Raw genomic sequence first — 23,459 nt, 5'->3', positions numbered from 1 at the left:
GTAAAACAAAAACACACACCCGCCAGCAGCCGATGGAAATTTTTGTTTTGCATGTTAGGCTTTATTTTTATACTTTTGCCCATTTCTGCCGACTGTCAGATTATTTTGACCCTCACGGCTCGCTGTACTTGTGTTGTGATTTGGTACGTCAGGAACGACGTGACGTCAGCTACTAGAGTTCTATTCATTCCCTTTGCTTGAAGATGCACAGCGGGAAGAGCGTTTCCAGGAACATGTGGCGACACATTTCCGGCGTGAACCACAAACAAAAAGGATAAACAAAGAGGCAGGAGACGTGAGTAGAGGAATATACAGCTAGATGGAGGCTGGCCAACCTCGGTCCTGGCTTACTTATGACCCGACAAACCACACCATGAGCTGCAGCCTAACTGTATTCTTTAAGTGATGCTTCAATTGGATTTTCATAATAAAAATATGTGGTAATTATTGTCCGGTGAAAAATATTTTTGGCGGGTAAATTTCTGGAGGTCACCAGCCAATGGCAGATGAGATAAAAGTTAATGTTATGCCCTGCCTGCAATCCACCTACTGTGGATCAGAATTTCAACCAACATCTTGGATCATGTGGTCACTTTAGTTGCTAAGTACTATAACTACTATTTTCTTTTGTACTGTACAAACTATGATGACCTCAGAGAGTTATTCTTTCATGAAATTGCTCGGAAAAGCCTGAAATATTGTGGTTGACAGATGAGAAAAACTAGAATGGTTGTTTAATTTGACGTGTTTAATACTGCTCATTCTGTTTCAAATGCCTAGAAGAGAAGATAGGCTCTTTAAGTAGTTTGCATTTTAATCTTCATTTAGTTCTGTTTAAATTGTCTTCCTCTGTGTCTTTACACTAAATAGACTTGCTGTGTGCTCTGACTCTGGAGTGCATGAATTCATGGTGTCCTGTAAGCCCATGCAGGCTGGGCATATGATTATATGCATGACACAATAATAACAGAAAAACTTCAAACTTCCACTATCAGCCAGCTAACCATAACAGTTCAATTAGGCTAACAGCATCTCATACTTTGCAGGGTCGACCTGGAGATATATTGAGTTGTTCCAGTCTTCTCTTGATGGTACTACTTTATATCTCGTATATGTTGCAGTACTCTTGTCTGCATATTCTTTAAAATGCTTGAAAGCAAAACACGAGTCATTGCACCTCTTCAGGCATCTAGGCAGCAATTGTTACTGAACACTGCACGTGAACTAGCATGCAGGTGATCCCACGTGCCAGCACTGCTTAAAACTCAATAAAGTAGCGACTAATATTTCAAAACTACAAAAAACAATAAAACTGTCTCTACGAAGGTCTGAGTGTCTCTCTTCAGCGTATGTGTCCAAATGTAGTCAGTGGAAGAGTCCAAGTCTAAGTCGGAGTTATGAGTTCATGAGTCCAGGTCAAGTCCTGAAAATGAGGGCTTTCTGGTTGAATTTGCAACTTAAATAATAATCAGTTTTTCACTTTGATCAATTTCTTTTTTCTTCTCTCTTTCTCAACACATACTGTCTCTCTCCCCCCGACACAATGCTGAAATGACTGCAGTACCTCTTCATCCTCTATTTCTCCACCCTTTTCTCCTCAGGCCACCCCTCCCTCCTTTCATGTTCATCCCTTCGGTCTCCCTTCTCTTCTCTCCTCCGTGCTGCCTCCCTGCCTCCCCCTCTGCCCTGAGAATCTCTCTCTGTCTGTCTCTTTGTCTCTCTCTACCCATCATTCCACCACCCACTCCTGTGCTCTCCCCATCATGTTCAATCTCCCCCTTCTCCTTTTCCCCGACCAATTTCATTCTTTCTCCCTCTGTCTTTCCTCCACGCTCCTCACACAGAGTCAGAGGTGTAAATCACACACACACACGCAAACACACACACACACGCACTTGCTGCAATGGATCATCAGGGCTTACTACAGCCTCTGCTCTCCAGGCCTCATGACAGGGCTGCTGTGTTATTAGTCAGTCTGCTCACATACACACACACACACACACACACACACACACACACACACGCACACGCACACGCACACACACACACACACACACACACACACACACACACACACACACACACACACACACACACACACACACACACACACACACACATTCCTTTACACTTAGGACGGGTTGTCAGACGGGTAGAGTGTGCGTCTCACAGGCGGTGGTTTTCCTGTCTGTCAGGACCACAGAGTGGAACTGTGGACAACTGCTGCTGGTGGAGAGAGGGCCGAGGGAGGTAGAGACACACAGGGAGAGAGAGGGGATAGGAGCCAGCTGACACAGGTGGGACACATGGAAGGTGTGCCATGCTGCATGTTTTTAGGAAAACACGTGCACGTGTGTTTTTGTTGAATATAATTTTCTCTCACTGAGGCTTCAAGTTGAAAGGCGGCTCAACTTATGTTTTCATTGAGCCTTTTAAATGTTCAATGTAAAGGAAAAGTGTCTATAACAGTTTCCTTGAGCCTAAAGTCCTTGATGTCATCGAGGCTGTGTAATGCAGCTTACAGAGTTTAACTGGAAGCCCGGAACTCGGGATATGTCGTTTTTGAGATATATGCATTTAAATAACTAGGGTGATGGTTTAAGGTAGTCTTAATCATGATTTCTTTCATTTTTCATCTAATCTATTTCATCTTTTTCAATACTTTTGTGCTAACATTTCTCCTTTTCATACTCTGGAAAACAATGCAATTTTTGTGTATTGTATGTTATTTCAGGACTACGGGGATCTTATTTCAGTGGGTTGACCTTGAAATCTTCCGACACTAGTTAAGAGTTTATTTTAATACTGTACATTGAGATCCTCAGGCAGGCATCTACTGTGCACTCCAAATGCCAAAATGAAAACTCAAGAGCTTTGATCTGCCTGAGAAGATCAGAGGAGTATACTACAAAGCTGGATTTGCGGTTATCAAGGTAACTTCAGGGTTAACTCTGGATTTTCAGTACTACGAAGGTGGTTCACTCCTTACCAGGGTAGATCACCATGGTTACTGATGCTGAACTCCTAACCTGCTCCGGAGCAGGTTATGCTCAGGATCAGAGATCAGTTTAGAGAAAACTCCGCCCACTGAAGTTATTGATTATCTTTCCTGACATCTTATATAAACAGAGTCTGAAGTCAGATTATTCAGATGAAATTGTTTTACTGCATGAAATATAAAACTGCGCGTTCTTATCACTTTGAATCATGTTCTCATTTGTATTAGTCCTTTAACCACAGCGCTCAGTTTGATACCGTCAGGTCTGCAGCTGAAATATGACGTCTAAAACTGTTACACACGACACAAGATGAAATCAAAGAGAGAGATCACTGTCAGGGAATAAACAGAGTTATTATAGTCTCAGATATAATGATGAATAAACAGAGTTATTATAGTCAGATCTGCACTAAGATGAGAAATAAGACGTCTTTTGCGCATTCAAACAGTTTTTGTCTGATCCCTCAGTTCTTCCTTTATGTTTCAAACACAGCTTTGTTTAAGTTAATCTGGATAAGCCTATATGTTTAACTTCTTCATATTTTTCTAATATCAGTGCAGTGTTTGAAATTCATGTGGATGTGCTGACGGCCGCCTGTCCGTGTCTGTGATTGGTCACATGTTGCCTTCTCTGCCCCGTTCATGTGAACGCACTCAGGGTAATTCTGGATTGACTCAACATGTTGATAACCAGCTTTGTGTGACAGATTCAAGCGATCTCCTTTGTTAGGTACAGTGAAGCCAGATCAGGAGGAGATATCTAGGATATGCTGAACTCGCTTCTTAGAATACCCCTCAGGTCTGCGGATTCTTGTTTAAATCTCTTCTTAAAACATAATTTTACCGCAGAGCATTTCCTAATTTTACCTGAAAGTTATTTTTTTTACTTGATTTTAACAGTTTTAAAAGAACATTTGAAAATAATTGTTTTCCTTTAGACTTATTTTAAAGGAATTTTATGTAATTTATTATTTATTATTTATATAATTTATTTATTTTTATTTCTTTATCTTGCCTTTTGCTATTTTATGACCTGCTTGTTTTATGTTGCTGCCCATGTAAAGCTTTGTGCAACCCAGTTTTTGAGTGCCATATTATTATTATTATTATTATTATTATTATTATTATTATTATTATTACTATTATTATTATTATTAGAGCTTCTCTGTCCTGTAGGTTATAAGAAATGTTTGTCATATTTTCATCAGATTTTTGTTCAAAAGTTGAAAAGCTAAAGTGATCTCATTTGTTTTTAACCCAATCTTAAGGACACTTTTGAGACTACTTTTAAAGATCTCATTCATTCACAGACATGTCACTTATTATAATTTTTTTTATTATTTAATTTTGGTTTAAATCTCAAATTAAACCAATTATATTCTTTAAATAAGAAGTGAATTGTTCATTTGAGGTTCCCTTTTGCATTGTTGTTGATTTTTCATACAATGTTAGTTCATTATTTTTTGTATGAACTTTGAGGCTTCTGCTTTATGAATTTGCTTTACAATCCTGTCTTTAAATAAAAAAAATTAAAAAAGAAACAGATGGGTGACGTCACGGATACTACGTCAATTAATTATACAGTCTATGGAATCAACTGAATACTATGTGACTTTAGGTTTAAGATGAAAGAGTCTGCTACTATGCAGTGTGTGCTCCACTTACACATTGGCTGTTGGTGGCAATATTGTAATTGGAAATCTCATCCTGCTTTATGACAGGTGCTTCCCTTTAATGTCACTACTTTTGAAGGTTACAATCAATTCAGGAAATGCAGTCTTCCCATGCGCTCATTCCAACATTGATTGGGGGCACCGGAGTTCCACCGGAGGAAATGCTTAGAGCAACTAATAGAAAAACTTTAATGATGTTTCTTTAACTCATTGAATGTGGAATGCCATTTACGATCAGTGATTGAACGGACATGAGTGCAAGAAAAGTAAACAAGTCTTGACTGTAGCACTAACAATTTACATAAAAGTCACTTCAGTTTCTGGAGTTCTGAAATGTCTCATAGTATTTCTGCATATGTTCAACATAGTGTGATACATTTGCTTATTTCTTACAACTACAAATTAAGTTTTTGTGTTAAAGCTGGGGTTGGTAATCAGATTTAGATACACTTTTTGTTATACTGGTTAAAATGATCTTTATGTCCTGATGGCAATCAATACATATTGTGTTCTTAAAAAAGAGCGAAGAAAAGCTGCTATCTACAGCCGGAGGAAACCTGGGAAAACAACAACCAATCACCGTTTTTTGGGTGCCAAAATTTTAAACCATTCAAATCCCGTCCTGCCGTTCTGCCCGCCTCCTGCGCGTTCATTTCCCCAGCATGTACTCTGAGTCCCCGTCCCCTGCCTTTGCTTCCCCTGACTCTATTTACTGCCCCTCTCGCTCGACCTCGGGCCTGTCCCCTCTGACCCGATGAGGTGCTTTGCTCAGGACTGTAGTCCGGATCAGAGTCTAAAAAGCTCTCACCACGGGGGCTCTGACAAGCAGAAGAATGAATGACATTTAGTAAGTCCTACAGAAAATGTAGATGAATTGTAGCGTCCGTCCGGACGCTGTAGGGATGACGAGCCGATTCTTGAACACGTTGATCTTTAATAACCGCTCACTGTCGGCCGTGATCACGCCAACCAACAAAGCAACAATCTATGTTTGAATGAATGAAGAATTTCTCCTCTTGTCTCTCCTCTCTCCAGCTCGCACACTCTACACCTCTCCTGATGCCTTCACTGACTGTCAACACTGTAGGAATTAAGAGCATCTACACTGAACACGTTTAACAAACAGTAGAGATGTTACAGTTTTATATGTGTTATAACTTTTCTCCTGATATCGTGTCACTGGTACAACTGTATAATGCTAGAATGACAGTTGTGAGTACTAACAGCAGCCATGTTTGTTTGTGTTTTTAACTTTCACTATGATAATGTTTTGGTGAGGACCAGTTTTGAATCAGTCACCATCATATAGTCGCAAGTCAGCGGCGCTCGTGCATGTGAGCGGGGGGGGGGGGGGCGCGTCGTTTTGGAGGAGCTCTGAGGGAGGAGGGGAGGGGTTAGACGGAGTCATGAGGAAATGCTACATTCAAATTCATGATAGTTTTCCGAGACTGCCAACCCCAGCTTTAACATTTGAGTTCTTCTGTCAGAGTAGTAATAGAATGAGGACATTTCCCTGGCTTGACAGCCGGGTCGCAGAGACTGACAAGCCTATCTCCAGATTGCAGCGATGATGAGTACAAGATGAGCTGATAGTTGTGTTGATAAGAAAATCACGATAAGAGAAATAAATGAAGCTGTTGCAGCAAGAAATGCCGATAAAGTTACAGTACGGGGAAAAATGGAATAGAAAGTCTGATGCACATATGAATAGGAATTGTGCAAAGTTTTCCAAACTCATGGGAGTGGTTATTCCATTTCATTCAGACACATGTTTGAGTTAGATGTGCTGTAATGGAAAACCGGTTCCAGAATGCAAACATTGTAATAAAACGTCTGCAGCAACTAGCTAAATGTGTGTTGGAAAATCATTTACCTTCTGTAGGCTACAGACCATATAGATGCATGCAAGCGTGATATCATTTTGTGAGTACTGGTCAAATTAATCCATATGGAGGCTTATCTGAGCTGCAAGTTCAAGCTGATGGAAGTGAAAGTGTGTGTGTGTGTGTGTGTGTGTGTGTGTGTGTGTGTGTGTGTGTGTGTGTGTGTGTGTGTGTACCTCTGCACGCCTCTAGCTGGCCTGTAAGAACTTTGCGGATCTCTGACACCCACATATTTTTCACATCCATGGAAGGAGCCTAGGGAAGAGAACACACACACAAACACACACACACACACACACACACACACACACACACACACACACACACACACACACACACACACACACACACACACACACACACACACACACACACACACACACACACACACAGACAGTAAACATTAAGCCACATATGCGACAAAGCCTCTTTACACTGGTGCTGTTTTACTGAGAGGAACTGTAAAGTTGGAAAGCTGTGTGGTGCAACACTGCCCTCAAGAGGAGGACTGTGGAATTATCATTGAAAGCCTCCCTCCAGGTATCTAACACAGTTTGATGTTGCTTGGATTGTTCCTTTTAAGTTCCTTCTTTTAAGTTTCCTCAAACTTAAATCATGTAATAACATTTGTTTTATATTTTATTCTTATTCTGGACTGCTGTTGTTGTTTTTTGGTGGTATATCACTTTTTAAAAGTTGTCCAAGTAAAAAGAACATCTAAAAAGTTTAGAAAGAAAAAATGTCTTCAGTGGATCTACTAACATCCCATCTATATGTGAAATATAAAGAGTCACTGCCAGATTTGGTACAGTAAAAAGGCAGATGTCAATCCAAACACTGCACTGTATTTTCATATGCTTTTTAAAGGTTCCTTCATCCGAGTCAGACATGTATTGGAGCAAAAGTATATTTTCTCTCTGGAAAAAGTGGAGTAAAGGTATGAAGCAGAAACGATGGATATGCCTGAGAAGAGACATACCTGGGTGATGTAAACCTCCTCTCTGCCGTTGTACCAAACTTCAAACTTCTTGCTGTCACCTTTGACGTTCTCTGTGATCCCCACAGCGCTCATCTACACAAATATAGAAAGACACAGACAGTGAAATACAGATATATTGATCAATCAAGGCAACAGAAAAACAGTAACGTGCAGATGGAAGATTGTGCATTTTCATTCAACCATCCTGTAAAGTCCTGAACTACCATCGTGCCACACAGTTGAATGTGTTACATCATTTGTTGTGATGTGTTTGATCAAAGCTTGACTTGCAAATAGGAATAAAAATGGATAATGCACATTTTGAGCAATGTGAGCACAACATGTAATTGAAAGTTAAACAGATGACACTCGCAGTATTCTGTTTTTTAAAATTATAATGAATGTATTTGTTCCCCCCCCAAACCCTGATATATCACTTTCCTCCCTGCCCTAGAGCTTCTATATATTTTCCAAAAAAGATTGCAAAGATAATCAATTTGTTCTTTCATTAAAATAAACACAGGCACAAGCTCATTAAATGACTCAATTCAACACTAGTGAGAAATACATCCGTACATCGTCTGCAAGAAGTAATATTTCTCCTGTTTAGGTAACTTTTGTTCAAACATTGTTTACTCTTTTAAACTAGACCGTGTCACAAAACAGCACAGGGAGGTCAGAGGTGCTGACAGAAGGGTTTGTACACTGTATTGTTGTCTTTATAGTCTTTTTTTATCAAAAGGAAAGAGAAAAACTATATTTAACATTGACTTTAGAGCTTCTAAGAATGGGTGCTGGTCTTTCCTTGAACTGCAATTAAAGTATAGTTTTGATTTTGATTAGATTTTTTGATTTGATGTCTTTATTTCAAACATGTAAAAGTATTATAGAAAAAAAAAACCATACAAGTAAAAAAGAGGAAATATTTGTACAACCCCCCCCCCAAATCAATCAGTTCCATTAGCAAGCACTGAAACATTTTACTTTATATTCATATTTGCGAAAAGGAGTAGGAAGAAATTCAAACTTATCTAACCCTACCTCTTCATTCACTATTTTCTGGCATTATACAAGTGCATTCCCACAAAACAAATCTTCATATCCTGTCTTAATATTTACACCAACAATCAAAAGTAAACCCCTCATGATTCTCTAGGGGTGACCCCAAATAGTCGAATATTCAATGATTCATTCTAACGAGTCTTAGTCGACTGCCAATCTCATAGTCGAATATTTGCATATGAAACGTGGATCATTCCATTCAAACCATGGGGGTGCTCAATGTCTAATTTTACATTATTTTCCTGTTTCCCGTAAAAATAGTGTCTCATATAGCCTATTTTTATATAAATATAAACGTATTTAATGCAATTCTGAGAACAGCTCTTGAAGTGTTAAATCTCCTTAAAGTGGTAATTAAATCTCCCCTGGTAATTAAAGGTGGACCATTTAGCGGGACCTGTGGAGCAGACGTACCTCAGCTGGTCTTTAAATCTTTCTACGTTCATGGCAGCTCAAAATGTCAGAAAATAAAACTTCAGTTGATCCAATAAAAAATAGTGATGAAGATGAGGAGCAGCTTCATGAAGAGGGCTGTGAGATCAAGGATTACCGGACCACACAAAAACTGTACGGGGCCAAAAGAACGAGGAGGAATACCCAAAGCTGTCAGAAGCCTCAAAAACAATCCACAGCATCCCATCCACCTCCACACCATCAGAGAGGATATTCTCTATAACAGGATTTAGAGTCAACAAAGCAAGGAGCGCACTTCTGCCTGTAAACACGATGGTTTTCCTCACGTACAGTTTGAAAAGACTCAAGCGGACAAAGACGCGATGAAAGACTGTTTTAAAAGGTTCTGTTAAGAGATTTAAAAACCCTTTAGCTGGTTCAGGTTTGATTTTGAACATTATACAAATGTTTAGTCTTAAGTTGGACAAACTACCCTCCGCAGTGCTGCTCTCTGCTGTGTAAACACTGTATAAATATCTCCTGATTCTTTACTCTATAGTGGCGCGTTGTTCCATGTTTAACAGATGGTGGCCTTATTTTAGTTTTCTCTCCTTCATCCCCTCGTTGTTTTTGCAATATAGACTTAAAAAATCTAAGTTTTATGCTTATAATATTCTGTTGTCCCTTTTACTTTAAGCTACGAGTCTCTTAATTGTAAAGGGTTATGCGTAATATTGTCATGCGGTCACCATCATGCAGACTTTGGGTCAATAAGGAAAAACAACAAACATTCAACTATTTCTCGACTATTGGCAAAATCTGATGACTCAGATTCGACTAAGCAAATCCTTAGTCGGGCTCACCCCTATGATTCTCAACACTTGTCTTCCTCCTGGTACCTAATGAAAATGATTTCTTTATACTTCTTCTTGAACTGGATTATGTTCTGACGTTGCTGTAGCTCCATGTTGAGTCTGTTCCTCAGTTTTACTCCACAGATTTAAAATACAAAAGCTTTTCCTTGTGGTCCGAACACTCACCATCTTTAATCTTAACTTCCCTCTTAAGTTAAAACCCCCCTCTTTTTCAAAGAACAGTCTTTGAAGATTTCCTGGCAGGAGATTTTTCCTTACCTTTTACACAATTTGTGCAGTTTTAAAATCCACCAGGTCAAATAATTTCAATGTTTTGGATTTGAGGAACAATAAATTTGTGTGTTGACAGAAATCAACATTGTGAACTATTCTGATGGCTGGAAGTCATCACAGTCCCTACTCTACTTGAGGTATTTGGATGTGAATTTCAGCATTACTTAGCTGAAGAGACCTCAGTCTGCATAAAAGAAATCCTGAAACACATGTCATACTCTGATCTGTTGAGCTGAACAAAACTGAAATACATCCACATTTCTTTCAAACATGACTTCCTCTGTAACTTGCTCTCTACAGCCTTGTTAGGAATGGGAGCTTGAGAAGCTGTACAGCATATTTATCAATGACAGCTCCTGTCCCCAAAGGACTTAAATGGAGAAATGTCAAAAATCCACTACTGGCACACAACTGCATCCTTTTACATGCCAAGAAAAAACACTTGAACAATTTTTGTACAAGTTTAACATCAACTGAAAATACAGTTCTGTGTTGAAATACCTACAAAGTACTTGAATATGTGACTTTTCAAAAGCATGTCTTTGAAGCTGTGACCAATTAAAGGTGGAGATTCAACCTACAGCATTATCACCTTTTTCAGTCTATTAGGGCTTTAATGTTAGTTGACTGTTACATATTTACACATCCAGGAGAAAACCAAGCACCACTAGCATTCCTTTGGAGACCCTTTTAGTCACCCTCTTTGAAAGGTAAGTTTTTGACTGCCGTCTACAGTTAGACATTAACTTTGTCTGTCTGCTGTTTGGTGCTGAGCAGGTATTTTAAAGTTTCTTCAGCAGCCTTCCTCTAGAAAGAGTTGCTGTTGCTGTTGCAGGAAACAGGGCTATTTAAAGCAAATACAGCATGTAGTGTTAGGGATGATGAATGATGCTATGAATTCACCATAAATAAAAACTTGCACATCATATATAGGAACTTAATAACTAATATATACACCAACAATTTATTGTAGATTCGGAACGCATGTGTACCTTCACATTTCAGTGAGGTCTTCATCACAACAGCAGTCTTACATACAAATAAATGTGAATCTGACCTTGAGCGAGTGCTTGAAGCTGTAGGATGGTGTCTTCTCGTGTCCGTCTGTGGTCTCCTCACGTTTCTTACAAAACAGCAGCATCTTATCATACAGGAACAGGTGCCTCTGCATGGGCTTAAACCTGGCCAGGTCCTTCACCTGAAAACATGTAGCAGTAATTACTTTTAGAGCCAGGGATAAATAATTGAGAGCATAACAAATTCTTCTGAAGATATCTGACATGCTCTTTGAAATCAGGGCTTCCTGGTAGGAGAAAAAACATTGGATTATCTTAAGACATGCATCTGAAATGTAAGGTATCCCTGAATTTGTATCGAAGAGTAAAAATGTGTTGATATACTTGCAAGGTCACTTCTCTGTTTGAATTATGCTAAAATGACAAACATGCATCCTATCATAGTGCTTCCATTCAGACCTGTAATGTCAGGACTTTCTACTAGAGTAATACATATATAATAATAACTTTTAACCTTTAAAAACAAATGTTTACAAAGTGATTTGACAAACAAAGCATGGCAGGATTCGAATGATAAAATAAACCTTTAACAGACAGAGAGGAGAGAAGAAATTCTAACTATGCAAGGACAAAATACAACCCAAAAGGTTAAAAAGTATAAACGCAAATTAGACAGAATAAAGGGGTGAGACAATAGATCAATAAATAATTGTTTAAAAGTTTAAAAATAATAAGAATAAAATAAATAAATAAATACAATAATAATAATAATAATAATAATAATGATAATAATAATAATAATAATAATAATAATAATAATAATAATAATAATAATAATAAATATAAATATAAATATAAATATAAATATAAATATTAAAATAAGTAAATAAAGGCATTAAAGGACAAAAAAAGTTTTAAGAAGACATCATATCAAAGAAATTAGGAAAGGGTAGATTTAGGACATTAGAATAATGACTGAAAAAATAAATAATAAAACCATAAATCATCAAAAAAAAATTAAAATAATGGGGTGAAAAAAAGGGTGAAGTCACTTACAGCAAGATTGTAAAAGTGAGTCTTAAGAAGAGATTGAAAGGTGTAAATGACTCTGCAAGCCTTTTGTTCCAAAGTGGAGGGGCTCCGACAGAGAAAGTGCTATCCCTTTTGGATTTGAGCCTCAACTTTGGAATGACCAAAAGTGCCCCACCTGAGGATCTAAGGCTGTGAGATGGCTCGTATGGTGCCAGCATTTCTGCAATGAAGCTCGGGCGAGACCCAAACCAAATGAGCTTTAAAAGTGGTAAGTAAAATCTTAAAAACCACTCTAAAACACACAGGAAGCCAGTGGAGAGAAGCAAGGACAGGAGTGATATGATATTGTCTGTTAAAACCAGTTAGGCGTGTGTGGTCGTACCTTGCTGTGGCCTCTCTTGTGGTCCGTCCACACATTAAAGGATCCCTGCATTAGCAGCTTCCCAAGTTCACTCAGGTTTCCCTATTCAAACAGACAGACATTTAGAGCACCATTCATAACTGTCACTGCAGTTTGCATTGTGTCCCTTGATGTGCATGATGAAGTGTTTGTTCTGTTGCTGTAGCACATAAAAAAGGCTTAAGGAGGAATATAGGGAACTGTGGAATCCATCAATTCAGCTGCACTGATGCTTGTGATCAAATCTCTCAAATCAACAGCCACTTATGAACTGTCAGAATGCATCAAGTATAAATTCACAATTCAAGTTTCTTATTTTTTGAAGTGCATAAATGTGCAAACAATCTCACTTGATTTGGGAAGACGCTTATCCTTTTTGCTGCAGTGATTGCTTCAGTCAAAACAACACAAATATGAACATCACCATATATCTTTATGTTTTTTTTACTGCACAGGAGGATAAGAGATACATGAGCCCATGCCAGCTTTACTAAGAACAATGGCTGATATCTGCAATCAGACATGTTCCTTTTAAATGGGATAAAATGACGATCTGATTGGTTTGTTTCATGTTACACCATTATGTTACACACAGAGACTGAACCCAACCCCTTAGCTTCCTCTGGTGCCAACATGGTGCACAAAAGCTAGTCGGACACACCCTGAATGTTCTGGTTTCATATACTTTACACCATGCTTTAAAAAGAATCAACTGTATGTAACCTGAGGATCTATACCATGATGTACATCACTGTGTCTGTGTACAGTTCAAGTGGAGCTACGAGTTCTTACAGCCCGTTTATCAGATTGTACAAATGGTTTAACTGCCTGGTAGTGACATGACATTCCCAGAAATCTTTAAACAGAAATGAAGAAGATGATTCTTAAAGAATCCAACTACTTCTTCTTCTGTCACACACATTTGGATGATTTACTGACCAAACAGCTTGGTTTAACTCCCTGACCTTTCAAAAAGATTGAGAGGTTTTTGGTTAATGTTTATCTTAGCATGAGTTTGAAGGAGGCATTCCATGCTCTCCTTGTCAATAACTCATGAGAAGTGTGTTTGATGAACTGTTAATAATAATCTAAATACAAAATGTTACTGTTTGAAAAATGCATTGATTGAATTACAAATATGAAATATTGGAGTGTCAGGTTATACATTGTGTAAGGGATAATGTATGGTTAGCAGGTTGTTATGGGAAAAAGAATCCAGACAGGGTGAGACAAGATTCAGCACAACACCATCGTGTTATTTGTGTGTGGCGATTTGACTGCAAACATAATACGTGTCAATGGGGCTATGATGTCACCGTTTCTCGAGGATCTACGCCTTTTCCATGTAAATGAACGATAGTTTACCGTTTTAGTATTAGTATATTTTTAAAAGTAAACTTAAGACTTACCTTTTTAATCTAGCTTTTAATTTGGAGTAATTTATTTTAGCCCTGGACTGCATTATCATTATCATTATTATTATTTTTATTATTATTTTATTATTTTATTTCTTATTATTATTTTTATTATTTTTATCATTATTATGTAAAGCATTGTTTTAACATGTATTTATTTATCTTATTTATTTATTGTGTTCATCTGATATCGTTAACTCTACCTTATTTTTAACTTTTATTTCCACTCTTACTTATTTTATTAATTTTACTGTGTTGATTTTCTTTTCTTTTTTAAGTATTTCTTTTTTTTTTTTAACTATGCCTTCTATAATTTTACCATTGCTGTTGTTTTCTTACTGTCTGTTATTCTGTGAAGCACTTTGGGCTGCATGTTTTTATGTATGAAAGGTGCTATATAAATAAAGTTGAGTTGAGTTGAGTATTGAAAACATTTCTGTGTAAAGAGGTGACATATCTTTCCTGTGACTACCACTTGTGGAAAAATGGGAAGGATATTGTGTCACCTTTGTCTAATGTGACAAATCTGTCTGTTTCCTTGTTTTTGCATTCCTTTCCTTTCAAATCCCAGAGAAGCTAAAGTCAACTCCCATGGAAGAAATCAAAAATGCTATCAGTAATATTTGCAAAGTAGGAGAGTGTGTACCTAGCTTCTTGTGGGTCAACACAATATAACAAAAAATGTTTTCACTTGTTTAACATTTTTGTCCACTTTTTTAACAGACCAAAAAGAAGTAACTCAGAAAAAGACATTTCTAACTTTGTCAGCTAAATAGCAAACTTCTTAGCCTGCATGATTTATGTGGGCTAACAATATGTTATATGTAATCTTTTTACTACTTAAAGATTTGTGGTTGATGTAATTTGCGTCTTTTTAGCCTTGTGTCTCAACTTTAAAGCAATGCCAACCATGATGATGATATGTGTCAACTGACACTTAGCCCAGACACTCTACTCTCATTTCAGGCACAGGTTTCAAACCTCACTCACTATCACAAACAATCAGCTGACAGAAGCTGTTTTAAGTTGAAAATCTAACATGGAAACGCATGGAAATTAACAATCCGACTTTAAAACTGTGTTTAAACAACTAAAGTAATTTAAAAAGTCAATTATTTTTATCTTTTTGATTATTTATATTTTTCAGTATCTCTGTTTTCTTACTTCACTTCACTTTTACAGCATACATAAATCAAAGTTGTTGCTGGTGACTGATAAAATCCTACACACCTCGAAGCCAGTGATCGCTATTTGGTGCATGGAGTCATTGACAGACTTGATGATGTCCAGCATGGTGGCTAAGGCCTCTTCCAGCTCAGCCGTTCCCTCGCCCTTATTACATTTCTGCATCTCCTAGAGGACAGGAAAGAAAGGGCGGAGTCAGAAAAAAATTTATTGGGAAAGATTAAATGAAAGAAAAGAGCAGTTACATTTGAAATGGTCTTATATTTGCAGTGCTTAACTAATGTCCAACCAGCTAATTTGTAAATACCATAGACTGTATATAAAATGGACATCAACTCGCTCGGCTCGAAGGGAGGCTGCCACAAAGGCTGCTCCCCCTGGTGGCTGGATGCAGTACAGGTCAAAAACTCTGTCTCCCCCATTCATTTGAATGGGGCTGCGGTCAAACTTTAAAAAATAAATACACGTCATACGAATTTTTCTCACATCCATATGCTGGGGTGATATGTAGTTATTATTTGACTGTTTTGTGTTAAAGGCCTCTTCTTTCTGAACAGTTTCTTTTTCGTTAGTTATTAGAGGTTAAAAAACAGGGTTTTACATCCGGGTTTGCTTTGATTGACAGCTGCCGTAGAGAGAAACTCCGTAAGACCTCGGGATGCTATGCTGTAGGGCGGAGCTTGTAACTGTGGAAACACAAATTCCCTATTGCGCAGACTCTGGCAGCAGAAAGTTTACAAGATGGCAGCGTTCTGGAATGGGATATTTTGGCTTCAAACCCATACAATGGGAAAAGGTGGAGCAATGTTTTCCATTATATGTAATGTCAATGGTAAAGACACATACAGCTGAAAAAAGAGCACCAACAATGATTTAATTTAATTGTATTACAGTTGAGTGTCAGTGCATTTGGCCTTTCATGTGAAGCTAAGTCTTCTAAGATGTTTCTGATAACTCATGACTTCAATATCTATCTCGTAAAATTTCATGAAAGTGTTCTCCTTTAGTTTTTGGAACTTCAACATGTTTATGGACATGATGTCCAAGATCAGAACACCTGGGGTGTAAACTCACAATGACTTACAACTGCGTGCAAATTCCAGATGGGGCTTCTCCAGCTGGCCATTACATTAAGTAAAAAAAGACTCTTCATCCTAACCACAACTTGGGAACTCTCTTGGTTATCACCTTTAAATAATATGGTCAAATTTTGATGTCTCAAAACTTCAAACATCCATGCAACTTCAGACTTGTATTCACAACACAAGTTTTTTCTCTTTCTGCTATTCAAAGCTGAGATACTATAAAAAAAATCCTTGAGTCAGCACTGTCTATTCAAACGTTCTTTTCATCACATTTGTTATACTGTTAGAGGGGTTTCATGCAGTAGATAGATGTCAGATTATCAGGGTAGGTCTGTCGTCTTCCAATTGGTTACAGATCATGTCTTTATCCTGTCTGTATTTCTGACTCTGGGCCCATAGTGAAACAGTAAAACCTCATGAGGCTCAAGCTTTCAGCCCTCCTGTGGGGGATTATGTGGAGCAGGCGAAACTAATGGGCCTGATAATTGCACAGAACAAAGCCTTATTATTAATGTACACAAAGTAGTCAAACATATTTTGGGTATTCTTTTAATGACATCTAAAATCAAACACAAAGAGCAAGACTGGAATTGAATATCCTGACCTACTGTGAGTTAAAGAGAGAGGAGCTCAATAACTTTGGTATGCAAGATCTAACAGACTTATAACCTTAATTATGTTCTTTCACCTTCTTAAACTCTCACTCCTGTGACTAAAACCAGTTAAAATTAACTCAACATTATATTCCTTTACCCTCTGTAAACCCTAAAGCCTTGGTTTTTACTCATAAGGTCCCTATCTATCCCAACCTTCACTCCCTCTCCTCCTCTACTGCCTCATCTGAACTATCGACTCTCCCCTCACCTGACTCTTTCCCACTCATGCTGCTTGACTGTCACCTACACTCTCATCTCTGCTTTGTCCTATTCTTCAGATTGTGCCTCTCCTCCAACCACTTGGCCACACTCTCCCCTTGAGACTACCTTGTTGTCTGACTCGGTGATTGCTGACAGAACCCCCCTGCAGGCAGCTGAAAGAAAACGGGGGGAATTGGAGTGCTCTGAGGACCTCCATGCCTATCAATATGTTCTCTTCTCTATCCCTGCTCCTTATCTGTAGCTAAACGCTTGTTCTGCCAATACAAAATCCAGTTTTCTATCTTTTCTGCCCACCTTTATCTCCCAACCTCCAGGACATAGTCCGAGCGTACACATGCAGTCTTCTCTCCTGCTGCCAATCTGCTTGCTCACTTCCTCACTACAAGGGGGACATAGCTGCTGCTCTGCAAAATCTGTTTTGCTGTCTGTGTCCTGCATCGGTGGACTGAGCTCTCCCATTGATATGAGAGCGGAAGGAACTGTACATATCGTTCATTGAGACTGATAAAATAGTCTCTTCCAACAGCACCTTGGGCCAATGAAAAGGAAACAATTTCTGTGACTTGCATGATGTACAGTATGTTAGCAGTTACCTTGAGCATGAGTTGGTATTTGGTGATCCTCTGGACAGGCTTCAACAGGTAAGCATCCAGAGAAAGCTTGTGGTCAAGTTTCTTCTGGCATTCCTGTTGTTAGAAACACACAACATGCTTTATTGGAAAGGGACGCATGTCAGACCTGATTAACTAGTTAAAGCCACAGTAGGCAATTTTAAAAAAATGTGAAAACACCCCCACTTATTAGGAAAATAATGATATACAATTGAATGAGATTTGTCAAAATCACAGAAAAACTGTCAAGGGACATACACGTAAGACTTATTCAGTTTAAAACATTAATTCACTTTTGCTGGAAACCATCTAAGTTACATCACCACTATCCCACAATGATGACTCACTTTTCCTCATGATGACTCTCAATCTCATAATGATGACTCACTATGTCATAATGGTGACTCACTATCTCATAATTATGACACTACTTCATAATGATGACTCACTATCTCATAATGAAGACTCACTATCTCAAAATGATGACTCACTATCTCATAATGATGATTCACTATCTCATAATGATGACTCACTATCTCATAATGATGACTCACTATCTCACAATGGTGACTTACTATCTCATAATGATGACTCACTATCTCATAATGATGATTCACTATCTCATAATGACTCACTATCCCACAATGATGACTCACTATTCCTCATGATGACTCTCAATCTCATAATGGTCACTCACTATGTCATAATAATGACCCACTATCTCATCGTGATGACTCACTATCTCATAATGATGACTCACTATCTCATAATGACGACTCACTATCTCATAATGATGACTCACTATGTCATAATGATGATTAACTATCTCATAATGACTCACTATCCCACAATGATGACTCACTATTCCTCATGATGACTCTCAATCTCATAATGGTCACTCACTATGTCATAATAATGACCCACTATCTCATCGTGATGACTCACTATCTCATAATGACGACTCACTATCTCATAATGATGACTCACTATCTCATAATGATGACTCACTATCTCATAATGATGATTCAGTATCTCATAATGACTCACTATCCCACAATGATGACTCACTATCTCATAATGACGACTCACTATCTCATAATGATGACTCACTATCTCATAATGATGATTCACTATCTCATAATGACGACTCACTATCTCATAATGATGATTAACTATCTCATAATGACTCACTATCCCAAAATTGTGACTCACTATTCCTCATGATAACTCTCAATCTCATAATGATGACTCACTATCTCATAATGATGACTCACTATCACATAATGATGACTCACTATCACATAATGATGACTCCCTATCTCATAATGACGACTCACTATCACATAATGATGACTCACTATCTCATAATGACGACTCACTATCACATAATGATGACTCCCTATCTCATAATGACGACTCACTATCACATAATGATGACTCACTATCTCATAATGATAACTCACTATCTCATAATGACGACAAACTATCTCATAATGATGACTTACTATCTCATAATGAAGACTCATTATCTCATAATGATAACTCACTATCTCATAATGAAGACTCATTATCTCATAATGATGACTCACTATCTCTTAATGACGACTCATTATCTCATAATGATAACTCACTATCTCATAATGATGACTCACTATCTCATAATGACAACAAACTATCTCATAATGATGACTTACTATCTCATAATGACGACAAACTATCTTATAATGATGACTCAGATATCACAACAAAATTTCCCTGATGTTGTGCTTATACAAATTGGGAAAATGTATGAATGTTAAAAAAGATGAAACGGGTACTGAAATTGTTAATCATAACAACAAATACAGATAGATGTTCCTTCTATCTTCCACTTCTATTGCATGTGCCTTACCTGAAAGAAGAGACTGTCTCCACACTGTCTCCACAGGACTTCAGAGCGGGGTTTATTCTGACAGTACTTCTCATACACCTGGAGCTCTTCTTTCTGTCAACACAAAGACATGTTGGAGTCAGGAGAGGGCCTTGTGTCAGCTGTACTATTTTTCAGGCCAATTTTTAACTGTTGCTTAGACATGAAATATCTGTCAGTCAGCGCTCTACTTGCTGACACGTTGACTCATTCTGTACCTTTATACCCATTACCCTGAGGAAAAATGTATGCATGCTGGAGGAATGGAAAGAAAAGTAGAATGTCTGTAATGACCCAGAGATCATTTGTTCCACAAGGGAATAACACACAAAGCAGGATGCTACTTTTAATTAAAATGAGAAGTACACTAAAGTTTTCCTGTTGCTCATTCTCAGTCTCATGAGATCAGAGCTGATGGCAACAGCCTCATTATCTTTATTACATGTGAACATTATGGAAATGCAACTCCTTAAAGCTGAGGTTGGTAGTCAGATTTAGATACACTTTTTGTTATGCTTGTTAAAATGATCTCTATGTCCTGATGGCAATCAATACATAATGTGTTCTTAAAAAGAGTGGAAAAAGCCACTATCTACAGCCGGAGTAAACCTGGGAAAACACCAACCAATCCCTGCCACCAGGAGCCAAATTATGAAACCAATCAAATCCTGTCCTGCCGTTCTGCCCGCCTCCTGTGCGTACATTTCATGTTTGTTTGAGTGAGAAATTAGTTGCCGTAGTGCAGAACACAAACGATGTGCTGAGGACCGGTTTTGAATCAGTCACGATCATATGGTTGGGAATCAATGGTGCTCATGCGTATGAGCGGGGGCGCCATTTTGGAGGAGCTCCAAGGGGAGGGGGGGAAGGGGTTAGATGGAGTCCCAAGGAAATGCTACATTCAAATTCATTCTAGTTTTCCGTGACTACCAACCCTAGTTTTAAGACTCAATGTTGTTTGGACCAAGGTGACTTTGGTCGTGAGTAGTTCAAGGTCTAATTTTCAAGTGAGTAGTACAAAAGTACAATCTTTTCTGAAAAAAATAGCCATGTTTGTGTTGCAAAAAAATTGAATGACATCAAATTTTACTAATTGATACGGAAAAAGACAATACAAATATATTTATTTTAACCCATCTGTTTGCTGAGGGAGTGTAAAATGTTATCTGTATTTTACAAATATCTCCCAATATATGTTTATGGTGTACATTTCAAAACAACTGCAAACTATATAATATCACATTTAAATGACAGTTCTGATTCAAACTGAATAGTATTACCTTTATGTGCTAGCCACTGGGTTGCATTGGATACAACCATTGTGTCTTGCAAGCACCCTATACATTTACAGTGTATACAGTATATTGTTTCCTAATAATATCCATACAGAAGTCATTAACATGTTCATTTAGTCTATATTATATTCATTAATATCACACTATGATATACATAATTTAAGGAAAAATAGTGTTATCCGTGAAGTTACTTTATGTACTTACAATAATAGAAAAAAATGTCACTGAAGTACATTTTGAAGTGAAATTGTCAGCTAAAATTCAAACACTCATGTGCTTGAAATGTAAACTTAAGGTCTGTGAAGCAACTCACCCTTTTTAGGAAACAGGTTCCTACCATCTCTGGTTTCTCAGCACAGATCTCCAGCTCCCTCAGAAATGTCCTGCAGATGAATTATGAAAAAGCAGATGAGCATGACAGCAGAGTAAATATAATCTGATGTGCTGAAAGTCTCTATCTAATGATAAAAGTGAGTTAGCCATTATGTGTTAAAGGAGTTGTTAGCTTCAAGTGTTATTGGGTCATGTGTAGGGTTGCAAAATTCCGGGAATTTTCAAAGTTGGAAACTTTCCATGGGAATTAACGAGAATTTATGGGAATAAACCAGGAATTTACTAAATTGAAGGTTGGCTCTTAATAGGGAACTTAAATATAGTTGGGGAAAATATATTTTAGCATAATCCTGACTAAAACAACCAGAATTCATGCAGAAGTACAGTTCAATATCTACTCCATTCCTCAATCACATGCACCTAGCACACTGCTTACTGCAGGGCTATTGAGACCACGCCCCCTACATGCACTGTGCATTCCTCCATCACATGCACAGATGATTTCTAGAATCCTGCAGAGGCTAGGCTTGAGAAGCTTGAAGGAAGATGCTTTGTTATTTGCATGTTGAATGGGACTTTGTTGGAGGGAGAGTGGCTCTTTCCATTTAACATTTTGAATGGGACTTTGTTGGGATTGCATTTTTGTTAATTTTTGAATGGGTTGGGTCGGGGGGACAAAGAAATGCTAGATTAGTCAGTGGAATTACTCAGACTATGGAAATAGATGGCAAAGATGTGGGCATTTCAAAAGGCAGGGAGGATTCAAAAAGGAGATGGTACTGATTGCATTGGGGGACGTCTGGGATCCTGTGTTGAAACTTTTTACATTGTAGTGAATAAAAGTGAGTCTATTTTGGATTGTGAGACCAAATCCCGCCTATCTAACTAATTTGAGTCTTCCAACCTTATAGGAGGGTGTATTGAATTGATAAAGTACTCCTTCAATAACTCGGGCCTACATCAGTTTGAATCTTGGCCCCTTGAGTTACAAAACAAATGGAGAGAATCCACTGAGGGCTTCACCTGGGACAAAGAGATGAAACAGGGCAAGAAAAAAAACATGAAGGAGTTTGGAAAAGTTGCAAGACAAAAACAGGATCCAGACAGAGAGAGTCACAAGGAAGTGCAAGAAAAAAGAGAGAGGATGGAGATAAATAATGGAAGGAAAAAAAGGAAGAACTCTTTGTTTCAGGCCCCTCAGGGAGTCTAGTCTGCCTGTAAAGCCTGTGATGTTTGGGAATTATTGCTGACAGTTGCTTCCAATAACTATCGTTAGACTACAGACATTTTCTTCTGTATGTGAAGCACGTGAAAACACGCTGGCTGCTTCCCTGTCTCCTGGACCTATGTTTCTGTTTAAGTTCCCCGCAGCAGCACTCATAATGTGTGGAAAATGTTGGTAATTCACTCATCTAGCAAATGGCATGAATGTTGAAACTGAGATTGTTAGTTATAATTTAATAGCAACATAATATGACCCCCTTCTTCAACACCATCTCCTGTATAATCAACCTTAAAATACACAATACACTTTGAGTTAAAACAGCAAAATACAACTTTTTATGGTAATCTTTATAAAACTGAACACATTAGCATGTTTTTAGCAGTGGCCAATCTACCAAAATAAAAGCTTCATAAAGCAATACAGGTATCCCAACCATAGTAAGTCAGTATCGACTCCTACAAGTTACTGGTGGACTGCCTGCCGTAATAATGTTGGAAAATTGTTTTTAGAGGCCATAAAGATATTTCACAACACTCAGAGAAAGTACTGATCCAGTCTGTGGTACGGACAAGCTAAGTAGCTATTGCTAAGTCTGTATCACTTGATAAAGCTTTTATTTTGGTAATTCCGCTAGGCAGCAGTGTGAATTTGCATATTAACTGCATATTTAGGATCGCAGAGCAACATTTAACATCTATAATTAACATTTATATTTATATTTAACATTTAGAATTATAGCATTTGGATGTAACAGTAATTGTAACTTCAATATATAAAACAAATTTAAATGTGAAGAAGATCACAAAACTGCTTTATATGTGATAGAAATGAGTGACTTAAAAATTCACACTATATTATTATGAGGGCTGGGCGATAATTCAATAATGATAATTATCGTAATATAATTTTTCTCAATATAAATAACAAATGTTCAATGAA

The 23,459-nt window shown here is 37.8% G+C and overlaps 1 protein-coding gene across 1 annotated transcript in view; it reads right to left on the bottom strand.

The window, feature by feature from the left end:
• mcf2l2 (MCF.2 cell line derived transforming sequence-like 2) overlaps nt 1-23,459 on the bottom strand; it is a 120,640-nt gene that overhangs the window by 38,490 nt on the left and 58,691 nt on the right. Inside the window, exons 18-25 of the mRNA XM_034706807.1 lie at nt 21,276-21,345; nt 19,650-19,742; nt 17,741-17,833; nt 15,230-15,352; nt 12,567-12,647; nt 11,194-11,334; nt 7,534-7,626; nt 6,731-6,809 (exon numbers count right to left, since the gene is read on the bottom strand). Coding sequence (XP_034562698.1) covers nt 6,731-6,809; nt 7,534-7,626; nt 11,194-11,334; nt 12,567-12,647; nt 15,230-15,352; nt 17,741-17,833; nt 19,650-19,742; nt 21,276-21,345 — 773 coding nt within the window. The remainder of the gene's footprint in view (nt 1-6,730; nt 6,810-7,533; nt 7,627-11,193; nt 11,335-12,566; nt 12,648-15,229; nt 15,353-17,740; nt 17,834-19,649; nt 19,743-21,275; nt 21,346-23,459) is intronic.

This window comes from Notolabrus celidotus, chromosome 2, assembly GCF_009762535.1.
Source record: "Notolabrus celidotus isolate fNotCel1 chromosome 2, fNotCel1.pri, whole genome shotgun sequence".
NCBI classification, from domain to species: domain Eukaryota; kingdom Metazoa; phylum Chordata; class Actinopteri; order Labriformes; family Labridae; genus Notolabrus; species Notolabrus celidotus.
The sequence above is the reverse complement of the archived record's forward strand: the minus strand, read 5'-3'. Positions and strand labels throughout refer to the sequence as shown.